This window comes from Neomonachus schauinslandi, chromosome 12 (genome assembly GCF_002201575.2).
Source record: "Neomonachus schauinslandi chromosome 12, ASM220157v2, whole genome shotgun sequence".
Lineage (NCBI taxonomy): Eukaryota > Metazoa > Chordata > Mammalia > Carnivora > Phocidae > Neomonachus > Neomonachus schauinslandi.
In genome coordinates this window covers 78,560,279-78,580,932 of record NC_058414.1, presented here as the reverse complement: position 1 = coordinate 78,580,932, position 20,654 = coordinate 78,560,279, and the positions used below count along the sequence as shown (strand labels likewise).

Below are 20,654 nucleotides of genomic sequence, written 5' to 3'. Positions count from 1 at the left end.
AACGCAGGTTCTTTCGGAGCTTTTTGGAAATTTGGAGTGTTTCCCTCAACCTTTGGGCAAGCCGTCAACGGTAGTAAGAGCAAGAACCGAGACGTTAAACAGCTTCCTCCACCGTCTGCTTTAGACTCTTGCGTACTCGTTGCGCATGCGTCAACTTTCCCCTTAGAAATGGGCGGGGCGCAGCCTTTGCCTGGGTGGAAATCCTGAGCCCGGCGGAACGAAGCTGTTTCCAAGGTGACGGTGTGGCGGCCTCGGTGGTGGATTGAGCAGGTCTGAGCGAGGTTCCCAGAGGGCTGCGCGTCCCCGTCCTGTCGGCGCCGTCATGGCGGGTTTGCTGAAGAAGGTAAGGTGAATGGAGGTCACTGTTGGTATTTAGACCGTGGGGGTAGAGTCAGCCCGAAAGCCCCTCATCCCGCGGGTGGTGGCCGCAACTGGCGCGGGCTTGCCGGTGTTTTGGGGGGACCCATTTTGCTGTGCCTTCAGGGATGACAGATTTGGTAGCTCCGCTCGGAGAGGCAGAAAAAACGCTCCAAACTGGTGGCTCTGAGAGACCGATAGCTGCTTTTAGGCCAGTTTTAGCCAGGGGACTGGTGGTTTTGCCTTTCTTTAGTGTGGTGGGTGTGCGGAATACACAGCGTGAATCATGTCTTGTTTTTGAACAGACCACCGGCCTTGTGGGACTGGCTGTATGTGAGAGTCCACACGAGGTACGTGCTGCTTCATTCCTGACTTCCCAAGGGCGACTAGAACTCTGTGACCTTGTTGGAAAGGCTAAGGGGATGCGGGTATTTCAAGCGTGAAATTACAGCTCAGCCTGAGAGCTGTCTTGAGACAAGAACAGTATCTACTTTGATTGGTGCCGTGTATTTGTATGCGTGCGTGTGTGCGTGTGCTATGACCGCGTTCATAAGCCACTTTTCTTGTTCAGTTTTTCCGTAGCCTTCTCGTGGCTTCACTTGTACTTTAATGAATGCCCTCCCATACCTATATCTCCGTTTTCCACCTTTAACCCCGCCTCACATTTTCTGCCTAGCTGCCTTAGATTCCAATACACTTTGGCTTACCGAATATATCGCTCTAGCAATTAACCCCCTGTGTCATCAGTTTTCCCTTTTAGTGGGAATGCTTCCATCTAAAAAAACTTCAAAAACCTCCTCCCTCGATCCCTTTCTTCCCTTCAATAATCACACCATTTCTCTCCTCCCCTTTATAGATAACTCGGAAGAGTTCTCTGTACTTAACTGTCTCCAATTTCTCTTACTCCCCTTTGAACTCACTCCACTCAGACTTAGCTAGAAATGCTTTTTTTTTTTTTTAAAGATTTTATTTATTTATTTGACAGAGAGAGACACAGCGAGAGAGGGAACACAAGCAGGGGGAGTGGGAGAGGGAGAAGCAGGCTCCCCGCTGAGCAGAGAGCCCGATGTGGGCTCGATCCCAGGACCCTGGGATCATGACCTGAGCCGAAGACAGACGCTTAAGGACTGAGCCACCCGGGCGCCCCTAGAACTGCTCTTTTTTCTTTTTTTTTCTTTTTTGATTTTATTTATTTGAGAGAGAGACAGGATAGTGAAAGAGAGAGCACAAGTGGGGAGGAGAGGGAGAAGCAGGCTCCCCGCAGAGCAGGGAGCCCGATGCGGGACTCGATCCCAGGACCCTGGGACCATGGGACCATGACCTGAGACGAAGGCAGACGCCCAACCGACGGAGCCACCCAGGAGCCCAGAACTGCTCTTTTCAAGGTCACCATGATTTCCGTTCTGCTAAATCCATTGGTCATCTCACGTTTCTCATCTTAATTGACCCAGTAACAGCTCTTGCCACATTTGGCACTGTCTCCATCAAGCACTTTGTGCTTGGGAACATCTCAGTCTCCTGGGTTTTTTTGTTGTTGTTTGTTTGTCTTTTATCCCCCTTACACTTTTTGCCTTCTCCTTTTCTGGTTATTTCTCATATCCCAATTTACAAATTTTGGAGTGCTAAGACTTAGTTCTTGGAACTTTTCTCTGTATTTGTCTCCTTGTCTGGACCCAATCTAGTGGTTTTATTATTGTTAATATTTTTTTGTTAAAGATTTTATTTATTTGACAGAGAGAGACACAGCGAGAGAGGTAACACAAGCAGGGGGAGTGGGAGAGGGAGAAGCAGGCTTCCCGCTGAGCAGGGAGCCCCATATGGGGCTCGATCCCAGGACCTTGGGATCATGACCTGAGCCGAAGGCAGACGCTTAATGACTGAGCCACCCAGGTGCCCCAATCTAGTGGTTTTAAATACCATCTGTACACTGATAACTGTTAGATTTCTGTGCCAAGCCCTGACGTCTCTTTATGAGAGTCTTCTGTATTTAATTGCTTAGTGATATCTCCACTTGAATGTCAGACAGGCGACCCAGACTTAATGTCCAAAATTGGGTTCCTGTTCTTCTGCCTAAAACCTGCTCTTTTTTCGGGCTTGCTCACCTCAATGAATGGCAGTTCCATTCTTGTGTTCACTCAGGTCAAAAACTTTGAGTTCATGTTTAGTTTCTCTCTTTTGCTCACACCCCACATTTAGTACTTCATTAAATCTTCTAGGTTTCTACTTTTAACATATATCCAGATTTTGAGTACTTCTCACCATCTCCTCTGCTACTACCATGTTAGCAGCAACCATCATTAAGCTGTAGATAATTGCATTTGCTTCCTAACTGCCTCTCCTTCCTTGTCACTTCTTCAGTTTGGTCTTTCTTCAACCAAGCTAGAGTCAGCCTGACAAATGTGAGTCTGGTGGTCATGTCACTCTGCAAAACCCTCCACTGGCTTTTGATTTCACTTTCAATAGAAGAGTCTTAACAAAGGCCCTCCAGATAACCAATCAGCACACTGTATACTACTAATTTATTTTAATCATTTACTCTCTGTATTAGAAGATAAGTTTTCATGAAGGCAGGGATTTTTTATTATTTTGTTCACTGCTAGAACAATAACCAGCACATGGTATGTGCTCAGCAAATATAAGGTTTGTTGAATGAATGTTGTGTACTTCTTATGAGTTCATAATGACTCATTATTGTCTAAAACGGAACTCATGGTTTTCCTTTTCTAAATCTATTTCTTTTACTGTTGACTCTATTTTTCCTGATGGTATCAGAGTCTTTCTACTCCCTAGGCTGGCAGCTGAACATCACAGTTGATATTTCTCTTTCCCCTGTATCTTCATGTTAATTCCAGTGACAAGTTCTGTTGATCCTTTTCTGTAACAGCTCTCCAGTCTGACGTCTTTCCTTTTCTGCCTGTTACCCCATTTTCGTCCTCTGCTATTGTTTAGAGAATTGCAGCAACTTTGTTACGGGCCTTTCTGCCTTTTTCACTTCCATCCAGTCTTTTAAGTCACTACTACCTGGTTAATTTTCCTGAAGCACAAATCTAATCATGCAATTTCCCTAAATCTTTTAATTGCCCACAGAATAATCTCAAATGCTCTAACTTGGCACACAAAACCACTTACAGTCTGACTCTTTTTCTAAGCTTATCTCCTAAACATTTCCTGTGTATTCTATATTCTAGCCACATGCTGTCCAATAGAAGTATAATGTGGGTTATAAATGTAAACCATGTTTACAATTTTAAATTTTCTAGGACTCACTTTTTTTAATACAGAAAAGGTAAAAACTAATAATATATTTTATTTAATATATTTAAAGCATATTAATATGTTTTATTTATTTTAATAAAATATTTCACAATATAATCAATATAAAAATTAGTATATTATACTCTTTTTTATACTAGATTTTCAAAATCCACTGTATATTTACAGTGAACTAAGAGTTCAGACTAGCCACATTTCAAGTGCTCAATAGCCATATTTGGTCAGTGGCTATTGAACAGCACAGTTTAAGGAAAATAGAACTATATACTGATGGCTTTATGTTCCTTTTATTTTTGCCATTCAATCCTATGTGTGTATTATTCCATGTATAAAATTGTCTTTTCCTACGTCTTTTTTTTTTTTTTTTTTAAGATTTTATTTATTTATCTGAGACAGAGAGAATGAGAGAGACAGAGAGCACATGAGAGGGGGGAAGGTCAGAGGGAGAAGCAGGCTCCGTGCCGAGCAGGGAGCCCGATGCGGGACTCGATCCCGGGACTCCAGGATCATGACCTGAGCCGAAGGCAGTCGCTTAACCAACTGAGCCACCCAGGCGCCCTTTTCCTACGTCTTTAAAAGAGCATCCAAGTCCTACCATTCCTCCAGGTCTATCTCAGATAGTTCTTTTTCTTGAAACTTTCTCTGATACCTGCTGAAGTGACTCCCTCCAATAGAATAATACTAACATTTATTGAAAGTTAATGTGTGCCAGATACTGTTCTAAGTCCTACAACAACCTGTGAAGCAAATATTATTAACATCTCCATTTTAGAACCGAAGTCTCTTAACCTGACCTTTCTATTGCCATATCCTTTGCTAAAATTAAGAAGAAGTGAGGCTAGGGGCACCTGGGTGGCTCAGTCGTTAAGTGTCTGCCTTCGGCTCAGGTCATGATCCCAGGGTTCTGGGATCGAGCCCCATATCGGGCTCCCTGCTCAGCGGGAAGCCTACTTCTCCTTCTCCCACTCCCCCTGCTTGTGTTCCTGCTCTCGCTCTCTCTGTCAAATAAATAAAATCTTTAAAAAAAAAAAAAAATGAGGCTAAAAAACCCACATATAATTCAGATTATATGTTATCCAATAATTTCTACATTAGTATAGTTACAGTACGCTCTTATGGAACATCATATTCAAATATATAATGTCTAAATATGCAGATTACTTTTTAGGAAAAGCAATTCTTAGAGGCCCTGAAGATTTATTTGCTTATTTGCTTATTTGAATGTATATTGTGACTATATATGAATGAAACTAGGTATTAACACCTATGGATTTTGTACAATTAAACTAAAACAAATTTCAAATTAAATACAAATAAATAATAAAAAATTCTTCATCATGTATGTATATTTATGACTATACTTACTACTTGTGAACACTTGTGAGTTAGGATCTGCTATAACAGCTTTTTACCATGTGACTTTACTACTGACTGCTGTATGTGAACTTAAAGTTCAGTGTGCTCTAATACAGGCTATACAGTGACTCAGTTCTCGTGTTCCTTTTAAGCCTGTGGTGAAACCTTCATTCACATGATACCAACTCAATCATCATAAGCTGAAGTATTATGACTATATTTAGTTAAGTTTGATCATCCTTTATAATCATTGTTTGTATGTTTTACTTCTACAGAAATTCAAATAAGAAAAATTGAAAAAAACAATCGAATTTGTAGTGCTTAGGATATCAGTTTGAGAAAAAATGATTTAATAAATGATTTGATTTTTATTTTTTATTTATTTTATTTTATTTTTTTAAGATTTTATTTGACAGAGAGAGACACAGCAAGAGAGGGAACACAAGCAGGGGGAGTGGGAGAGGGAGAAGCAGGCTTCCCGCCGAGCAGGGAGCCTGATGCGGGGCTCGATCCCAGGACCCTGGGATCATGACCTGAGCTGAAGGCAGACGCTTAACGACTGAGCCACCCAGGCACCCCAAAATGAGTTGATTTTTATTTTATTTATTTTTATTATTATGTTAATCACCATACATTACATCTTAGTTTTTGATGTAGTGTTCCAGGATTCATTGTTTGCGTATAACACCCAGTGCTCCATGCAGTACGTGCCCTCTTTAATACCCATCACCAGGCTAACCCATCCTCCCACTCCCCTCCCCTCTAGAACCCTCAGTTTGTTTTTCAGAGTCCATTGTCTCTCATGGTTCATCTCCCCCTCCGATTTCCTGCCCCTTCATTCTTCCCCTCTTGCTATCTTCTTCTTCTTCTTCTTTTTTTTTTTTAACATATAATGTATTTGTTTCAGAGGTATAGATCTGTGATTCAACAGTCTTGCACAATTCACAGCGTTCACCATTAGAATGCAGTTTTATTTTTACTTCTTATCATACCTTTGGCTTATACACAACTTTTGTTCATGCAACATAAAAAGTATCCATATTTATTATACACTTGACCCTTGAATAGCACGGGTTTGAACTGCATGGGTCCACTTAAATGCTGATTTCTTTCAGTGAATACAGTACAGTGCTTAAGTATATTTTTTCCTTATGATTTTCTTAATAACATTTTCTTTTCCCTAGCTTACTTTATTGTAAGAATATATGTGATACATACAACATATAAAATATGTGTTAACCAACTGTTTATGTTATTGTTCAGGCTTCCAGTCAACAGTAGGCTATTAGTAGTTAAGTTTTGGGGGAGTCATAAGTTATATGTGGATTTTCAACCATGCCAGGGATCGGCCCCCTAACCCCAGCGTTGTCCAAGGGTCTACTGTACTCACATTTTTCCTCAGTTATAAAGGTGATGGATAGGGCATAGACATGAAGAAATTGCAACAAGAAAGAGTTAAATGCATTTTAAAAAACAGATGTGAGGTTTTTTTTGGTAATTTGTGAGACTTTTTAAAGTGTTCTATTGAATCTTTGATGATATTTTAAATTGGAAATGTATATGATTTATCTTTTCAGAGGCTAAGAATATTGTATACAAAGATTCTTGATGTTCTTGAGCAAATTCCTAAAAACGCAGCATACAGAAAGTATACAGAACAGATTACAAATGAGAAGCTGAGTATGGTTAAAGCGGTAAGTAGCTGTCTTGATTTGGATTTATGGTTTCAATGCAATATTAACAAAAAAGTTCAGTTGCTTATTTTTTGCATATTCTACATGCTTTCCTCTCCTCTATTCTTTCTTCTATGCTTTCCTTCCATCCTTTTCCCCTTTATTCAGCAAACTCCTGTTTACTAAGTGCATTCCATGTGCAAGCCACTGTTAAATACCAGAGTGAAAGAATAACATCAAGTCTCTAAGTTCACATTGTTCTTTTACCTCTCTTCCCTATCAGGTCCTTTGTTGATTATTGACTTTCTATAGATACATCAATCCTTACCTCTTTTCTTTAGTTTCAGAGTAGAGAAGAATGAAAGCAAAACAAAAAATGTCTGTCGTGTTTAAAAAAAAATTCCCAGAAATTATTATTTTAGAAAGTGCTTTGTTGCAAAGAAAACCAAGTCAGTCTCTTAAATTACCAAAAATTGTATCAAACATTGTTATGGACTGACTGTATTTCCCCCCTCCCTCCCCAAATTCGTATGTTGAAGCTCTAACCGCCCCCCCCGCCCAGTATGGGTAGAACATCTATAGAAGTAATTAAGGTTAATGAGGTCATAAGATTGGCCCCTGATTCAGTAGGATTAGTGTTCTTATGAGAAGAGACAGTCATATGAGGAGGACACAATGAGAAGGTAACTATATGCAAGCCAGAAAGAAAACTCTCATCAGAAACTGACCCTATTGGACCTTGATCTTGGACTAACAGTCTCCAGAGCTGTGAGAAAATAAATTTCTGTTGTTGAAGCCACACAATCTATGGTATTTTGTTGGCAACCTTAGCAGACTAATACAAGCATTTTACAGGTTTTAAATCAAAGGCCCTAGCCAGACACACCATAGACTGCTGCTAGTTCTTTTATATCAAACTATATTGTACTCTTGTGCAATTAAATTTTTAAATTATTAAATTTTCACACCAGCAATTATTTCACAGACTTTTGTGATTATCCAAAAATGTTCATAAACTCTAAAAGTAATTTACATGTATGTAATAAGTGGCTCTAATATATTTTTCTTATTATTATGTTACCAAACCCTAGCCCAAAGAGAATAATTATTTTTCCCTAGGTATGCAGCAAAACAATGCAATTTGATTTAGAACTTTTATTCTTAGTTTGGCAATTCTGAAAGTGACTTACAATTAAAGTCTCTAAGGGGAAGTTCAACATTTCTTTTGATTTCATGTTTTCTTTAAGGTAAGTGGGCTTACGAATTTTTTCCCATCACAGAGTAAGAAATTTCCCTTTCTCTTTCATGAGGTGAAGCTCTTCAACTCTGAGTCTCTGCTTTCCTTCTCCATAACCTTATTCCACTTCAATCGTTTTTCTCTATTTCTCTTTTTAGCCTCTGATCTTATCTTTCAGATAGCCTCAAAATGTATTTAACTTATTCCTATCTTAAAAACTGTTATCTTTATATCTTCCTTTACTTTTGCCCTATTTTTCTTTTCTGTCTTAGCCAGTGTCAACCAAAGAATAGTTTACTGTCATTACTTTCACTTATTAGTTCTAAAATAGTTTTCTCTGACTTGGGCCCTTTTAATTGCCTTGTAACTTATTGGTCTGTGTGTAGTTCCATCATACTTCATTATATGCCCCACACTGCCAATAGAGTGATTTTTTTTTTTTTCAATATATAAATCTGATCCAGGTTCTTCCTGCTTAAAAACCTTCCTGTGGTTTATTGGTTAGTGTTTCTCAGAGGCCGAGTTTAAGAATGTTTGCTGAGTTAATTGTATGAAACTCACCTAACTACTTTTATCTGCAAGTCTTTGATGTACAGCCAGGTTTGGGAACCACTGGCTTACAGGATAAAGTCCTTAGCATGGTATGGAAGGTGCCCCAAGATCTGACTCTGGGTTATCTTCTCAGTCTTACCTTGTCATTTCCATTTCATACCCTATACTTCAGAATACCAAACAGCTGATAGTTATATGAATTACATGCAATTTTATTTTTGTGTTTCTTTGTATTTTCTCTTCCCTTTTCCTGGAATGCCCTTACCTTGTCTTCCTGGCAGTTCTTACTTGGGCCTCAAGATCCGTTACTTCTTCCTCCGTGAAACCTTTTCTTATCTCCCCAAGTAGAGATTAACAACTTCCTTGCTTTTCTTCCATTGTACCTGTCACACTGTATTTTATTTATGTCCTCTCTACTAGTCCATAAGCTACTTATGATTGATGTTTGCATTCATCTTTGTATCCCAAGAACCTAGCATGGTACCTGGTGCTTATATAAGGTCCCACAGAAATGTTTGTTTATCCAGAAGGCTACATACAAGTAGTTTTTAACAATCCCAGGCACTGCATAATAGTTGTATCACTGATTCCTATTTTTGGTAAAATTATTACAGATTTTTAACCCTCAATAGAGTCTTACACAAAGTCTTCAGTAAATATTGTTATTATTTTAAAGTATCTACTTACTAAGCCAGAAATGGAAATAAAAGTAAATATTTTTTCAGATTATACTAGGGAGATAGAATATTGGTGAAAAGTATTGGTTTGTGGCCTGTCCAAAATTTTCATCTCAGCTCTAATCCTTACTTGCTGAGTGACTATTGGCATATTACCCATTTCTCTGTCTCAGTTTCCTCATCTAAAAGTTGGGTATAATAATACCTACCTGAATACTTATTGTTAGGACTGAGTGAGGTAATACATGTACAGTGCTTAACATAATTGCAAGCACATGTGATCAGAATATGGTAGCTTATTAAGCTTAATTACATTCTGCCACTGATAAATAGAGGTCATATTATTAACTTACCTTCAATAAGACAAATTTTGAGTTGTTTTCCTAGCACAAGATTCTCTTGAGTTGAAAATAATGAACCTTTCTTGCCTTCTTTTCTTCACTCTCCTGGGTCTCTTAACAGTGACCACCTTCCCTGTTTTGCTTTTGAAGTTTGGCTTTAAAGCTCAGTTAATTCTGAGTTAAACAATCTTTCTCAAACATGTTACTCTGCTTTCCTCCCCCTTCGTTTCCAACTATTTTCATTTATTCAAGAAACAACTGAATGCCTGTTATATGCCATGTATGGTTGTAGGCATGGAAGCCAGTGCTTATATGACAATGAACAAAACGGATAAAAATCCCTGCCTTCTTAGAGATTATACATTAATGGTGGGAGGCAAAGAAGTAAGTAAGTAAACAAAGAAGTACATTACATAGCATGTTAGAAAGTAGTTAAATGCAGTGAAGGAAAATGAAAAGAGAATGATGTGTATCCGGGTGATGAGGGATGTTATAATATGTATTTGCTTCCTCTGCCTGTTCTAAATAACTTGGTAGCTGAAAACAATAGAAATTTATTCTTTTACATTTCTGGAAGCCAAAATTCTAAAATTAGTACCAAGGGCCCAAATCAAGGTGTTGACAAGACTGCATTCCTTTTAGAGGTTCTAGGGTAGACCCTGTTCCTTGACTCTTCCAGCTCTGGTGGCTTTCAGCATTTTTTGGCTTATGGCCACATCATTCTTATCTCTGCCTCTGTGGTCACATTAGTTTCTCTTCTATGCATAATTTTCCTCTGCCTCTGTCTTATAAGAACACCTGTAATTGCTAGGGCCCACCTGGAGAATTTAGGATAATCTCTCTGTCTCAAAATTCTTAATTACATCTGCAAAGTATTTGCACACAAGGTAACATTCATAGGTTTTATGGATTAGGTCATGTACATTTTGTGGGGCATTATTTAGCCTACCACAATATAAATTATTATCAGACTGGGCCTCACTGAGAAGGTGATATATGAGCAAAAACTTGGATGGAAGTGAAGGAACAAGCCATGCAGATATCCGTGGTCAGCCAGCAGATGCCCAGAAGCAGAAGCATGCAATTCCTGTAGAAAATAGCTTTGTTTTTTTCTCCCTCTTTTCATTTCATTTGTGGGCCAAAAAACCATCCTATTTACACCTTACTTATATAAGTGTAAGTATGTATAGAACATGGTTTCTGGATCTCACAAAGCTCAGTTTACTAGCAATAAATACATGTCATTGTATTTTCTAGGTACCACATTAGCATTTCTTTTTTTTTTATTAAAGATTTTTATTTATTAATTTGACAGAGAGACACAGCAAGAGAGGGAACACAAGCAAGGGGAGTGGGAGAGGGTGAAGCAGGCTTCCCGCGGAGCAGGAAGCCTGATGTGGGGCTCGATCCCAGGACCCTGAGAGCATGACATGAGCCGAAGGCAGATGCTTAACGACTGAGCCACCCAGGCACCCTAGCATTTCTTCTTTAAAAAGCCTTTTATTGAAGAATAATGTACTAAAATGTGCAAAAATCATAAGTGTAGAGCTTGATGAATTTTCACAAAGTAATCACACCCATGTTAACACCAAATCAAAAAGAGGACATTTCCAGAATGTCCAAACCCTCTCTTTCTCCCCTCCAAGTTACTACCCTCCTAAAGATAACTACTCTTCTGACCTCTGTCACCACAGATACATTTCACCTGGTTTTTAACTTTTGATAAATGGAATCATCAGTCTGTGCTCTTTTGTGTGTGGTTTCTTTCATTTAATATTATGTTTGAGAGAATCATCTATGTTTTTATGTATAGTTTTAATTCGTATATTTTCATTGCTATGTAGTATTCTGTTATATCCAAATACTATAATTTATTCATTAATTCTATATATGATTATTTGAATTATTTCTAGTTTGGGGTTATAATTTGTGCTGCTGTGAACATTCTTGGACATGCCATTTGGTTAATGTATTATACATTTCTGTTTGGTATATACCTAGGAGTGGAATTCTGGGTCATAGGATAGCATTTATTTCGAATACTAATGCTCTCAGACGAAATATAGGAAATACTAAGAAAATAAAGTGGTATTTTAAAATCTGTATTTTAGAAAGACCGAGTTGGACATCATATTTCTTACTCTTGATAAGCAAGTTAATATTAAGGCAGAAAAGCAATAAAATAGTAGAGAGATAAAATGGGTTTCCACCAGATATTTGACAAACATTAGTAAGGGTTTAATGAAAGAAAAATTAATTATGTTTGCTATAGTAAGCGCTATTTTATATTTGGGTCTTTTTAATTAGGATATTAAAACATCAGATACTGTGCTCCTTTCTTTAAATCTTTTTTTCTTTTTTTCCCTTAAATTACAGGAACCAGATGTTAAGAAATTAGAAGACCAACTTCAGGGTGGCCAGCTAGAAGAGGTGATTCTTCAGGTAAAGAAAAAGTTGAATATTTAGATGTTTGGCTTTTTAAATGGTCAGAGGCACAATACTTAGAGACATAAAACTGACATTCCAGAAAAAAAGGGAAAACTAAATTTCTTTATATCAACTCTCAAATATAAGAATAATCACGTATAGGAAATATTTCTATCATGTATATGTCAATTAAATATTTATCAATAATTATAACTTGAATTTATGAGGCTTTTGGAAATTTGGAGTTGGATACACCTTGAATTTAATCAGCATGTTCTTCTTAGCCTTTAACTCAAACTAGTAACACAATATTACTGTTGCTTGAATAATTTTATCTTTTTAGATACATACTTTTATGTTTTAAAGGCTTAGTATATTTTGAATATGGAGAAATACAGATTTTTTGAATCATAAAATCATAAAGTTAGAATGTATTTTTATTTTTGACTTTGATTAACACATCTATGCCTTTTTCTTTTTAAGTTGTACATTTTTTCCCCAGTTACTAGTAAGGTTAAACTTAAAATACGTTCTTGTATTTTATGTTTTATAAATTATATCATTAGTGGTTTTACCCTATCATTTGTTTTTAGTGTTTTTCTTCTATATTTCTTTGAGTGTTTTTTAAAATAAAAGAGATACTAACCTAAATTTTGCTATATTATCTGCACATTTTTTCTGTCTCTTCTTTGCCTTTTGACTTCAACTCAATATTTTCTCCCATGTAGAGATTTTTAAAATTTTTATTTGGTCAAATCACCGCCCCCTCCCTGCCCCAATATTATAGGTTTAGATGTCTACCCTTAGAAGCCGTCTGATATTCAGTTCTGTTTCATTTAATTTGTACATTTTTTGTATTTTAAAAAAATACAACCATTTCTTCTTGAGTTTTATTAAAGGACAAATAAAAGGAAATATTGGGTAGTATTGGTGATTAGGGAGGTATATCACCAATAGACATGATATACAAATTCAAAAGAATAGTTAGATGGCACTGTTAAAAGAGGAATAGGGCATTCAGACAGCTTTTTATGAATGTAGACTATTTCAATCATTCAAAGGCCTATTTTCCTGGCCTTCTATTCATTTGCCAGCTGTTTGTTGTACCATATGGGAACTTGCTACTAACTTATTATTGTCCTTTTTCTGTTCTTTCTTTTCTGTCAGATCTCACTTTGATCATGACTTTAGTTTAACTTATACATTAATTTATCATGCTGTTACAGTCTCAGGGTACAATAGGTATTTTTATGTCAGCTGTGCCATTCTCCACATTTTCATGGGCAGTATTAAAGTTAAATTTTAATAATGTTTTACTTTACCTAATATATTTAAAATATTAAAACATATAATCAGTATAAAAATATTGACATATTTTATATTCTTTTTTTATACTAAGTCTTTAAAATCTTTTGTGTATTTTATACTTGCAGCACATCTGAATTTGAACCAGCTGCATTTCAAATGCCTACTCAGTCACATGTAGGTAGTAGCTACCATTTTGGATAGCCCATTTCTAGAGGGATAGTATGAGAGGAATAAGGAAAAGTGGTGTGTTAGAAGCCAAGGAAGAAGGGGCACCTGGGTGGCTCAGTCAGTTGAGTATCTGCCTTTGGCTCAGGTCGCGATCCCAGGGTCCTGGGATCGAGCCCCGCGTCGGGCTTCCTGCTCAGCGGGAGGCCTGCTTCTCCCTCGCCCACTCCCCCTACGTGTGATCCCTCTCTCTCTGTGTCTCTCTCTGTCAAAAATAAATAAATAAAACCTTAAAAAAAAAAAAAAAAAGGAAGAAGCCAAGGAAGGAGGGTAGGAGTAGGCAACAGGGGTCTCATGCAGCTGGGTCAGCTACCTGAATTGGGGTTGACCTCAGTGGTGTTCAGGCCCTCACACTACACAATGCCTTGGGGGCTTAAAGAAAGCATGAATGGTCAAGAGACCCAGGCCAAAGGGCCATCAGGGAAACAGCCATCTTTAGGGATATTTTTAGTTAGTATTTATGCTATTTTCTCATTTCAGCATTAGTAAATCCCTCTACCCTCAGATTTCTATTAATCTACTTTTTAACTCATTGTTTGTATACATTTTAGACTTGCTGCTAAACGTAGTTTGGCTCTTTTGCCCCCCCGGCATAATGAGGCATTACACTTACCTGGCACTTACTCTGTATTTGAATTCCTTCTCTGACATCCTGACAAGTGTTTAACAGTGTTCTTCTAAGTTGGCTAGAGTTGTCATAGGTCTTTTTGTTGTATAAAAATGTGGAATAAAAAGATATCTAAAATATTTGTTAAATATGTTATAAATTTGCTTGAAGGGAAACAAGTAAATGTAAAATAATCTGACTAAGGAAATTAATTCAATCAATAAATAATTTTTGTGCACCTATGATACTCTACACTCCATAGATCACTGTTTTACAAACTGTGGGTCTTAAGTGATTATGGGTTAAGAAATCAGAAGAGTTGTGACTAGCAAGTAAAAAAATAATAGAAAATAACGTATTATAGCTAGTAAAGGTAATGATATTTTTAGTTTTTTTTTTTTTTACTTTTATATATGTATTATGGATCCTTTAGTAGAATTTGTTGTGTTTTACTGTGGCCCATGATAAAACATAGATGAAGAGACATACTTCTCATTCTCAAAGAATTTGTAGTCTAATGGTGAAACAGACAATTAAGATTGAAAATTCACCAAGTAAACTTTTGAACACTCTAATAGCAAATTTTAATCAAATAGAAAAAATCAAAAGCCATCCTTTCTTACTCATGATTATGTATAGCTATGAGAATTAAGATAATTTATTAATAATGTTCAACATTTGATGGTAGAACGGTTTATTAGGTATTAATATGTTGACAATAGTTCTAATAATTATATTTCAATCATTAGCTATGATAAATACCTGTTGAACAGTGTAATCAAATGATCTTTTAAATATTTTTATTAACAGGCTGAAAATGAACTAAGTCTGGCCAGAAAAATGTTACAGTGGAAACCATGGGAGCCTTTAGTGGAAGAGCCTCCTGCCAACCAATGGAAGTGGCCAATATAATCATCATTGAATGACTAGTGTGTTCATGGGAAACGGATGTAATTAAATGTTCTGTTATATTAAAAATGTTTCTATATTATTGACATAATCAAGAAAAATAATACAGAGCTTATTTAGGACACTTCTTAAAATTGATGACTATGGTAATAGGGACTTGTGAATCCATTTTTGATATGTAAAGCATTCATTTAAGCTGTCTTAAAGATTTTTTGTTGTTGGGTTTTTTTGTTGTTTGTTTTTTGTTTTTTTTTTTTACAGGGAGATCGTGGAAAGATTTGAAAGTTAATTGGAAAAATTCCATAGATTTTCAATGCAGAAGCCATAACCAGAATGTGAAGTATTTATAGTGGTATCTTCAACACATCATTTAATGATTTTTATCCTGAAAAAAAACCAGGAAAGATACTTAATTATTATTATGGTTTAGACAAATTTAAAAGTGAAGTAGTAAGAGTAAAAACCATCGAGTTATAGTTGTACAGTTGAGGAAATTGACTTGGTATTTGAAAGAAAAATTTCTTTCTTGAAAGAAAAAATTTCTTACAGTGGTAGTTGAAAAAACTTTTCCATTTGTCTCATTTAAAGAAGTTAGCTTTTTGTTCTTAGCCTTTAGTTTTCCTAATCACCCAAAGTACATCAGGATAGAGATAGAATTTATGTAAAAGGAAAGACATCAAGAGTTCCTAAAGTTTTTCATAGGCTTATATTCAGAACATCGTACTCATACATGGGTTGTAACTTCAAAGTGGAATCACTAGGTAGTTTTCACTAAGTTTCCAATATGAGTGCAGTTGGGTATCAAACCCAAGATAAGTGCTAATTCAAGGAAAGAAACAATTGGCATAAATTACTTTTCACGTGTCCTCACCCTTTCACCCTAGACCCTATCATTTCTAAATACTTATATTTGGTATTTTTTAACTTCAAAGATAGTACTTTTGTGTGTGTTTATACACATATGTTTTTGTGTCTTTTGCTATCCCTTGGGGCAAAGTAGAATCATTCAGAATTTTCAGAAAGAGAAAATTGTATTTTTTTTTTCTGATATATTTCTCTCCTTACAGAGCTGTAAATTGAATGGTAAATAAATATTAAATGAAGTGGATTGAGTTACTTTTCAGCAGTCAGAATGCAAGACAAAGCTTCTGTGGGGGAAGTGGGAAAAGCTTTAGAGAGAGTCAAAAGTCCAGGGGTTCTCATCCCAGGGGTCTAGTGCTATCAACTCAAGTGGAGGCAAGTTGTCAACCTCTCAGATTGACCTATTTCCTTCTTTATAAAAAAAAGTAGAACTTATGATTTATAACTTCCTTTTCAGTTCTAAATATTTGCTTTAAATATAATACATTATATTTATAGATGTAAAAAAATACATGATCCTAAAGCATATCTGTATAGATACTTTCAAGCAAATTTCCTAACCAACCATTTTATTTCAGGTCCTTTGAGCACATGAAAACAGAAAGATGGCTTGATGTGTCTATCAGACTTTTTAGCTTCACCTTCCACGATTCTTGGGTGTCATATATTGCACCTACAGGGCTCCTGTAGCTGTTAATAAAAAGGGGACAGTATTAATGTTTGCTCTAGAAATGCTAGTGGTAGGATAGTAGTAGTATAGTAATAATATAATAATAGCTAATACTTGTTAATGTTTGCCAGGTACTATTCTAAGTACTGACTAATTTCACTCTTATATCTGCACTACAACTCTTAAAAGTGTGATCCTGCAAATCATCTCCATTTCTCCAGGTAAGGAAACCAAGATTCAGTGTGAGTAGTGCTCTTCTGCAATTATAGGCCATTGTAGGCAACATGGGCACCTTGGAAAAACAGGTGAAGAGGTGGTGTAATAATAACCAAGGTCACATAGCTAGTAAGATGAGCTAAATTTTGAACCTAGACTGTCTTGCTCCAGAACTCATGTTCCTAACCATTATATTATTTTTTATGAATATTCTTGGGTTGCTGTCACTCTTGCCTGTACCAAAAGAACTTATTTCCTGCTTTCTTGATTTGTTTTGTCAAAATGACTATAAAGAATAAATAGGAACAGGGGTAGTAAACTGGATTTCATTTTGTGTAAAAATCTTCATATGGATTATAGGAAAATAATGTAAATGGGGTACATATTTAAAAGGCATTGCTGTGTGGTCCATGTTTTTACATTTATTAACTGCCATTCCAACTGCTCATATACCTTACACCTGATAGTTTTTACTCCTTCAAATATTTTCTGGTTGCTTCCTATAACTTCCAGATCAGGCTTTCCTTACCACTTTACAGATAGTTCTTCAGATCCTCAGTGTTGCTGAGTGGCTTCTAGACTAATTTGAGTAATTTTCAGAATGGCTCATTTCAACTCCTCCTAGGCTCTCATGTTTCATTCAGATTAATCATACACCAGACACTTCAAAAGAAAAAGAAGCTAATCAGTTTGAGCTTTGCAAACAAGAAAATGGCAGCAAAGTCAATGCTCCCTTTCTTCTATCTGTGAACTGAGTGCAGAATATTCAAATTTATCCCATTCTTTCCTTTGGAATGGAAATGATTTGTATCTAGGATGATCATACAATTTTTCATTCAACCTGTAATGATTTTGAGAGAAAAAGGAAGTATTAATAATTTCATAAGGGTAACAGGTATAAACTATGACTATCGTGGGCAAACAGGGTATGTGGCACCCACTGGAGTAACACTCAGTGTTGAGGGCTGCCATCGTTTCTACACCAGAAGTTAGAGAAGTAGTCTTAACCTGGGTAGAAGGGATATGTCGGCAGTGGCAGCCATTGTGAACCACCAGGCCTCAGGTTTTATTGTGTCCCTTCATTCTCCATTATTCTACTGTCTGCCCCTCCTTCCTCCCTCCCCCCACAAGCTTCCCCTTAGAATTGAGGGATGGAAGAAAAGGAGCTTATCTTTGTCCTTTCCTTTTCTAATCTTAAAGTGCAATTAGAGAAGTGAAGCTAATTGACCTTTTTGCTGCTATTGTTATAATGCAAAGCAGATTTATTTTTAAAAAAATTTTTAAAGATTTTATTTGACAGAGATCACAATAGGCAGAGGAAGAAACAGGCTCCCCACTGAGCAGAGAGCTCTATGCAAGGCTCAATCCCAGGCCCCAGGGATCATGATCTGAGCCAAAGGCAGACAACCGACTGAGCCACCCAGGCGCCCCTGCAAAGCAGGTATATTTTTAAGCACAACAATGAGGATTAAGATACTAGATAAAAGTGATAGCAGTCTTTCATAGCTGACTGGAACCTACTACAATGGGGAGGCTTGCTGTGTTGCCTTCAGACGTTAAGTCTTCACCTGATACTTTAGCAGGCTTTTCAAACACATTCCCTTTGGGCCAGCTCTTATAATTCCTTCTGACTGCCAAGATGGTATTCCAGAGAGTCTATGTTCTGTTTATTCAGGAACTCTCCCATGAAGTCTAAGAGATCAGTTTCACTGTTCTCAGAAGACAAGATCTTCAGGTCTTGCAGGACCTTGCTTCACATGTGCTCCAACTGCAGAGCAGAGTTCGTATGCCACTTCCCTATTATCTACAGGTGTCAATCACTGGAAGGCAGATGCTATACCCTCATGTTTTCTGTCAAAGGAAGGAAATCAACAATGTTCTGTATAAGAAAATTTCCATATTTTGGCTCATATCCGCTTTTTCTTTTTCCTCCCAGGCTCCATGGTTATATAAACAAAAGTTAAAGAAACCGAGGCAAGTGTGTTCTGGTGTCTAGGGTAAAGTAGTAAATCGAGGAACATACTATGAGTGTTTTCCATCTGGGGATAGAATTTCCTTTAAAACTCAGTACTTAATGAGATTGCAGCCTATGCTACAGTAATAGTAATACTAACGTTTTGAGAAAAAAGTAAATGAGAAGATAGAAGTTTGGCTTACAGGGGGATGAAGAGGTTTATTTTTAATAGAGTTCACAAGAAATCGAAGTGGAAATGTGATACGTGATTTAAATTATTGATGGGGACTGGAGAAATTTAAAGTATTTAGAGGGAATAAGCCAAAACTCTAGTTAGTGAAGGAAAGTAGTGAGAAAAATAGTGAATTAGAATAGGCTACCCCCAAATCCTAATGTCTTAACACAACAGAAGTTTGTTTCTTATTCATATTACATGCCTAATGAGGGTTGACAGTTCTCAAAAGAGTCACATAAGGGATCTGGGCTGAGGATGATGCCATCTCAACACATGCTTCCATAACCATAGGGCAGGGGAAAGGGAACATACCAATCACATGCAGAAGCAAAAAAGGAAACAATTTTTGAATGTGCTTTAAAACTCATACATTTAGCTTGCCATGCATTGCTAATAATGAGTTTTCCCAAAGTGATCTTTAAGTTTATATTAGTAGCTAATTTTTTGTAGTGTTCTTAAATGGAATTTATGATGGATTAGCTTCTTTCTGTATATGACTAAATGAGAAGCATTGCAGAGATTGTTTTTTGGGATTTCTCATGATCTTCAAATATGTGTTGTTTTTTTTTCAGGTGAACATTTTAGGCATTTCTAAAGATGAACATTACCATTTTATGACAGAATATTTCATTTTACTCTTTTTTTCTATAACTGGGTAAAACCAAACTTTTTTGATAACTCATTTGGAAGCAAAATCTGACCTGACTTAACATAAAGCTATTTGTGGTCTTTATCTCACTTTAGTGTGAATATGGTATATTTTTGCCACAGAATTCTTAATGTATTTGATTCTGGACTACTTCCCCAGACCTACTGACAGTGTTACAGAATATACAGTATATGCCCATATTACCTTTCAAAAATCTGAATTAATTCACATCTGTCTGTTAAGGTCTCAGAAAAGGGACTATAGATCTGTATTTATACAGTCTCCTAACAAGGTCATAGAGGTATGATCCAAATTTAATCCAAAAGCATTATTTTCAGGTTTTCTAAATTCTTCTAATATTTTCTCTCATTCACTCATTTCTATCAAAATACATTTTAGCTTGGAGTAACAATGGGAAATACTTTGAGATGCTTGATTTCATAAAGCCACTAGGTGGCATCTTTATAGAAATAAAAGCACATTAAAAGAAATACTTATTGTATAAATAAATACTGAGATAAAGGTAGATGTTTCATGAAAAAAAAGATAAGTCATTTTGGGCACTAAATCCTGAGAAAATGCATAAGTTTATTGTGAAAAGTAAAATATGAAATTTAAAAATTACCACTTTCAGAATTGAGAGTCCTATTGGTTTTCAGTTTGCATTCACATTTATTTTGTATAACCAAACAACTATATATTTGTGTGTGTGTGTATATGTGTGTGTGTTTGGGTTGTGTGTGTGTGTGTGTGTGTGATTTTGATACATAATAACCATTTCCACCTGCAGACACTACCTCAGAAACCTACCAATTAAGTTAGGCTCATTATATCCACCATTCATAAAGAACAGAGAAAAGAGGGGGAAGCATTCATATAACTGCTAGGGTTAGTCCTTCATGGGCAAACCAGGTAAATCATAATGTATCTTAAATTTTATTAGTAATGAGAATTCCATTGGTTTTAAAAACACTCACCTTTCTGGGTCTTCTCTTTAAAATGTATCATTTGCTCAATAGGGACGGTATGAAAAAACTGGGTTTAAGCATACAGGCAAGAGATGGAGGGAAGAAAACCTGGTGGTAGAGAACTTTAAGTACTTCCCAGTGTTAAATGTGACTTGATAA

The 20,654-nt window shown here is 36.5% G+C and overlaps 1 protein-coding gene across 2 annotated transcripts; it reads left to right on the top strand.

The window, feature by feature from the left end:
• The first annotated feature begins 218 nt into the window (after positions 1 to 218).
• Positions 219 to 17,057, top strand: NDUFA5 (NADH:ubiquinone oxidoreductase subunit A5). 2 transcript variants are annotated; one of them, XM_021699318.2, is made up of 5 exons: positions 219 to 343; positions 663 to 707; positions 6,564 to 6,680; positions 11,843 to 11,908; positions 14,844 to 17,057. In XM_021699318.2, the coding sequence occupies exons 1-5, from the start codon at positions 323 to 325 to the stop codon at positions 14,943 to 14,945; spliced, it is 351 nt and encodes a 116-aa protein (XP_021554993.1). In that variant the 5' UTR covers positions 219 to 322; the 3' UTR covers positions 14,946 to 17,057. The 2 variants fall into 2 exon arrangements, with proteins under 2 accessions (XP_021554993.1, XP_044775923.1); XM_044919988.1 differs by lacking the exon at positions 663 to 707 and having other exon boundaries at positions 323 to 343.
• Positions 17,058 to 20,654: the final 3,597 nt, after the last annotated feature.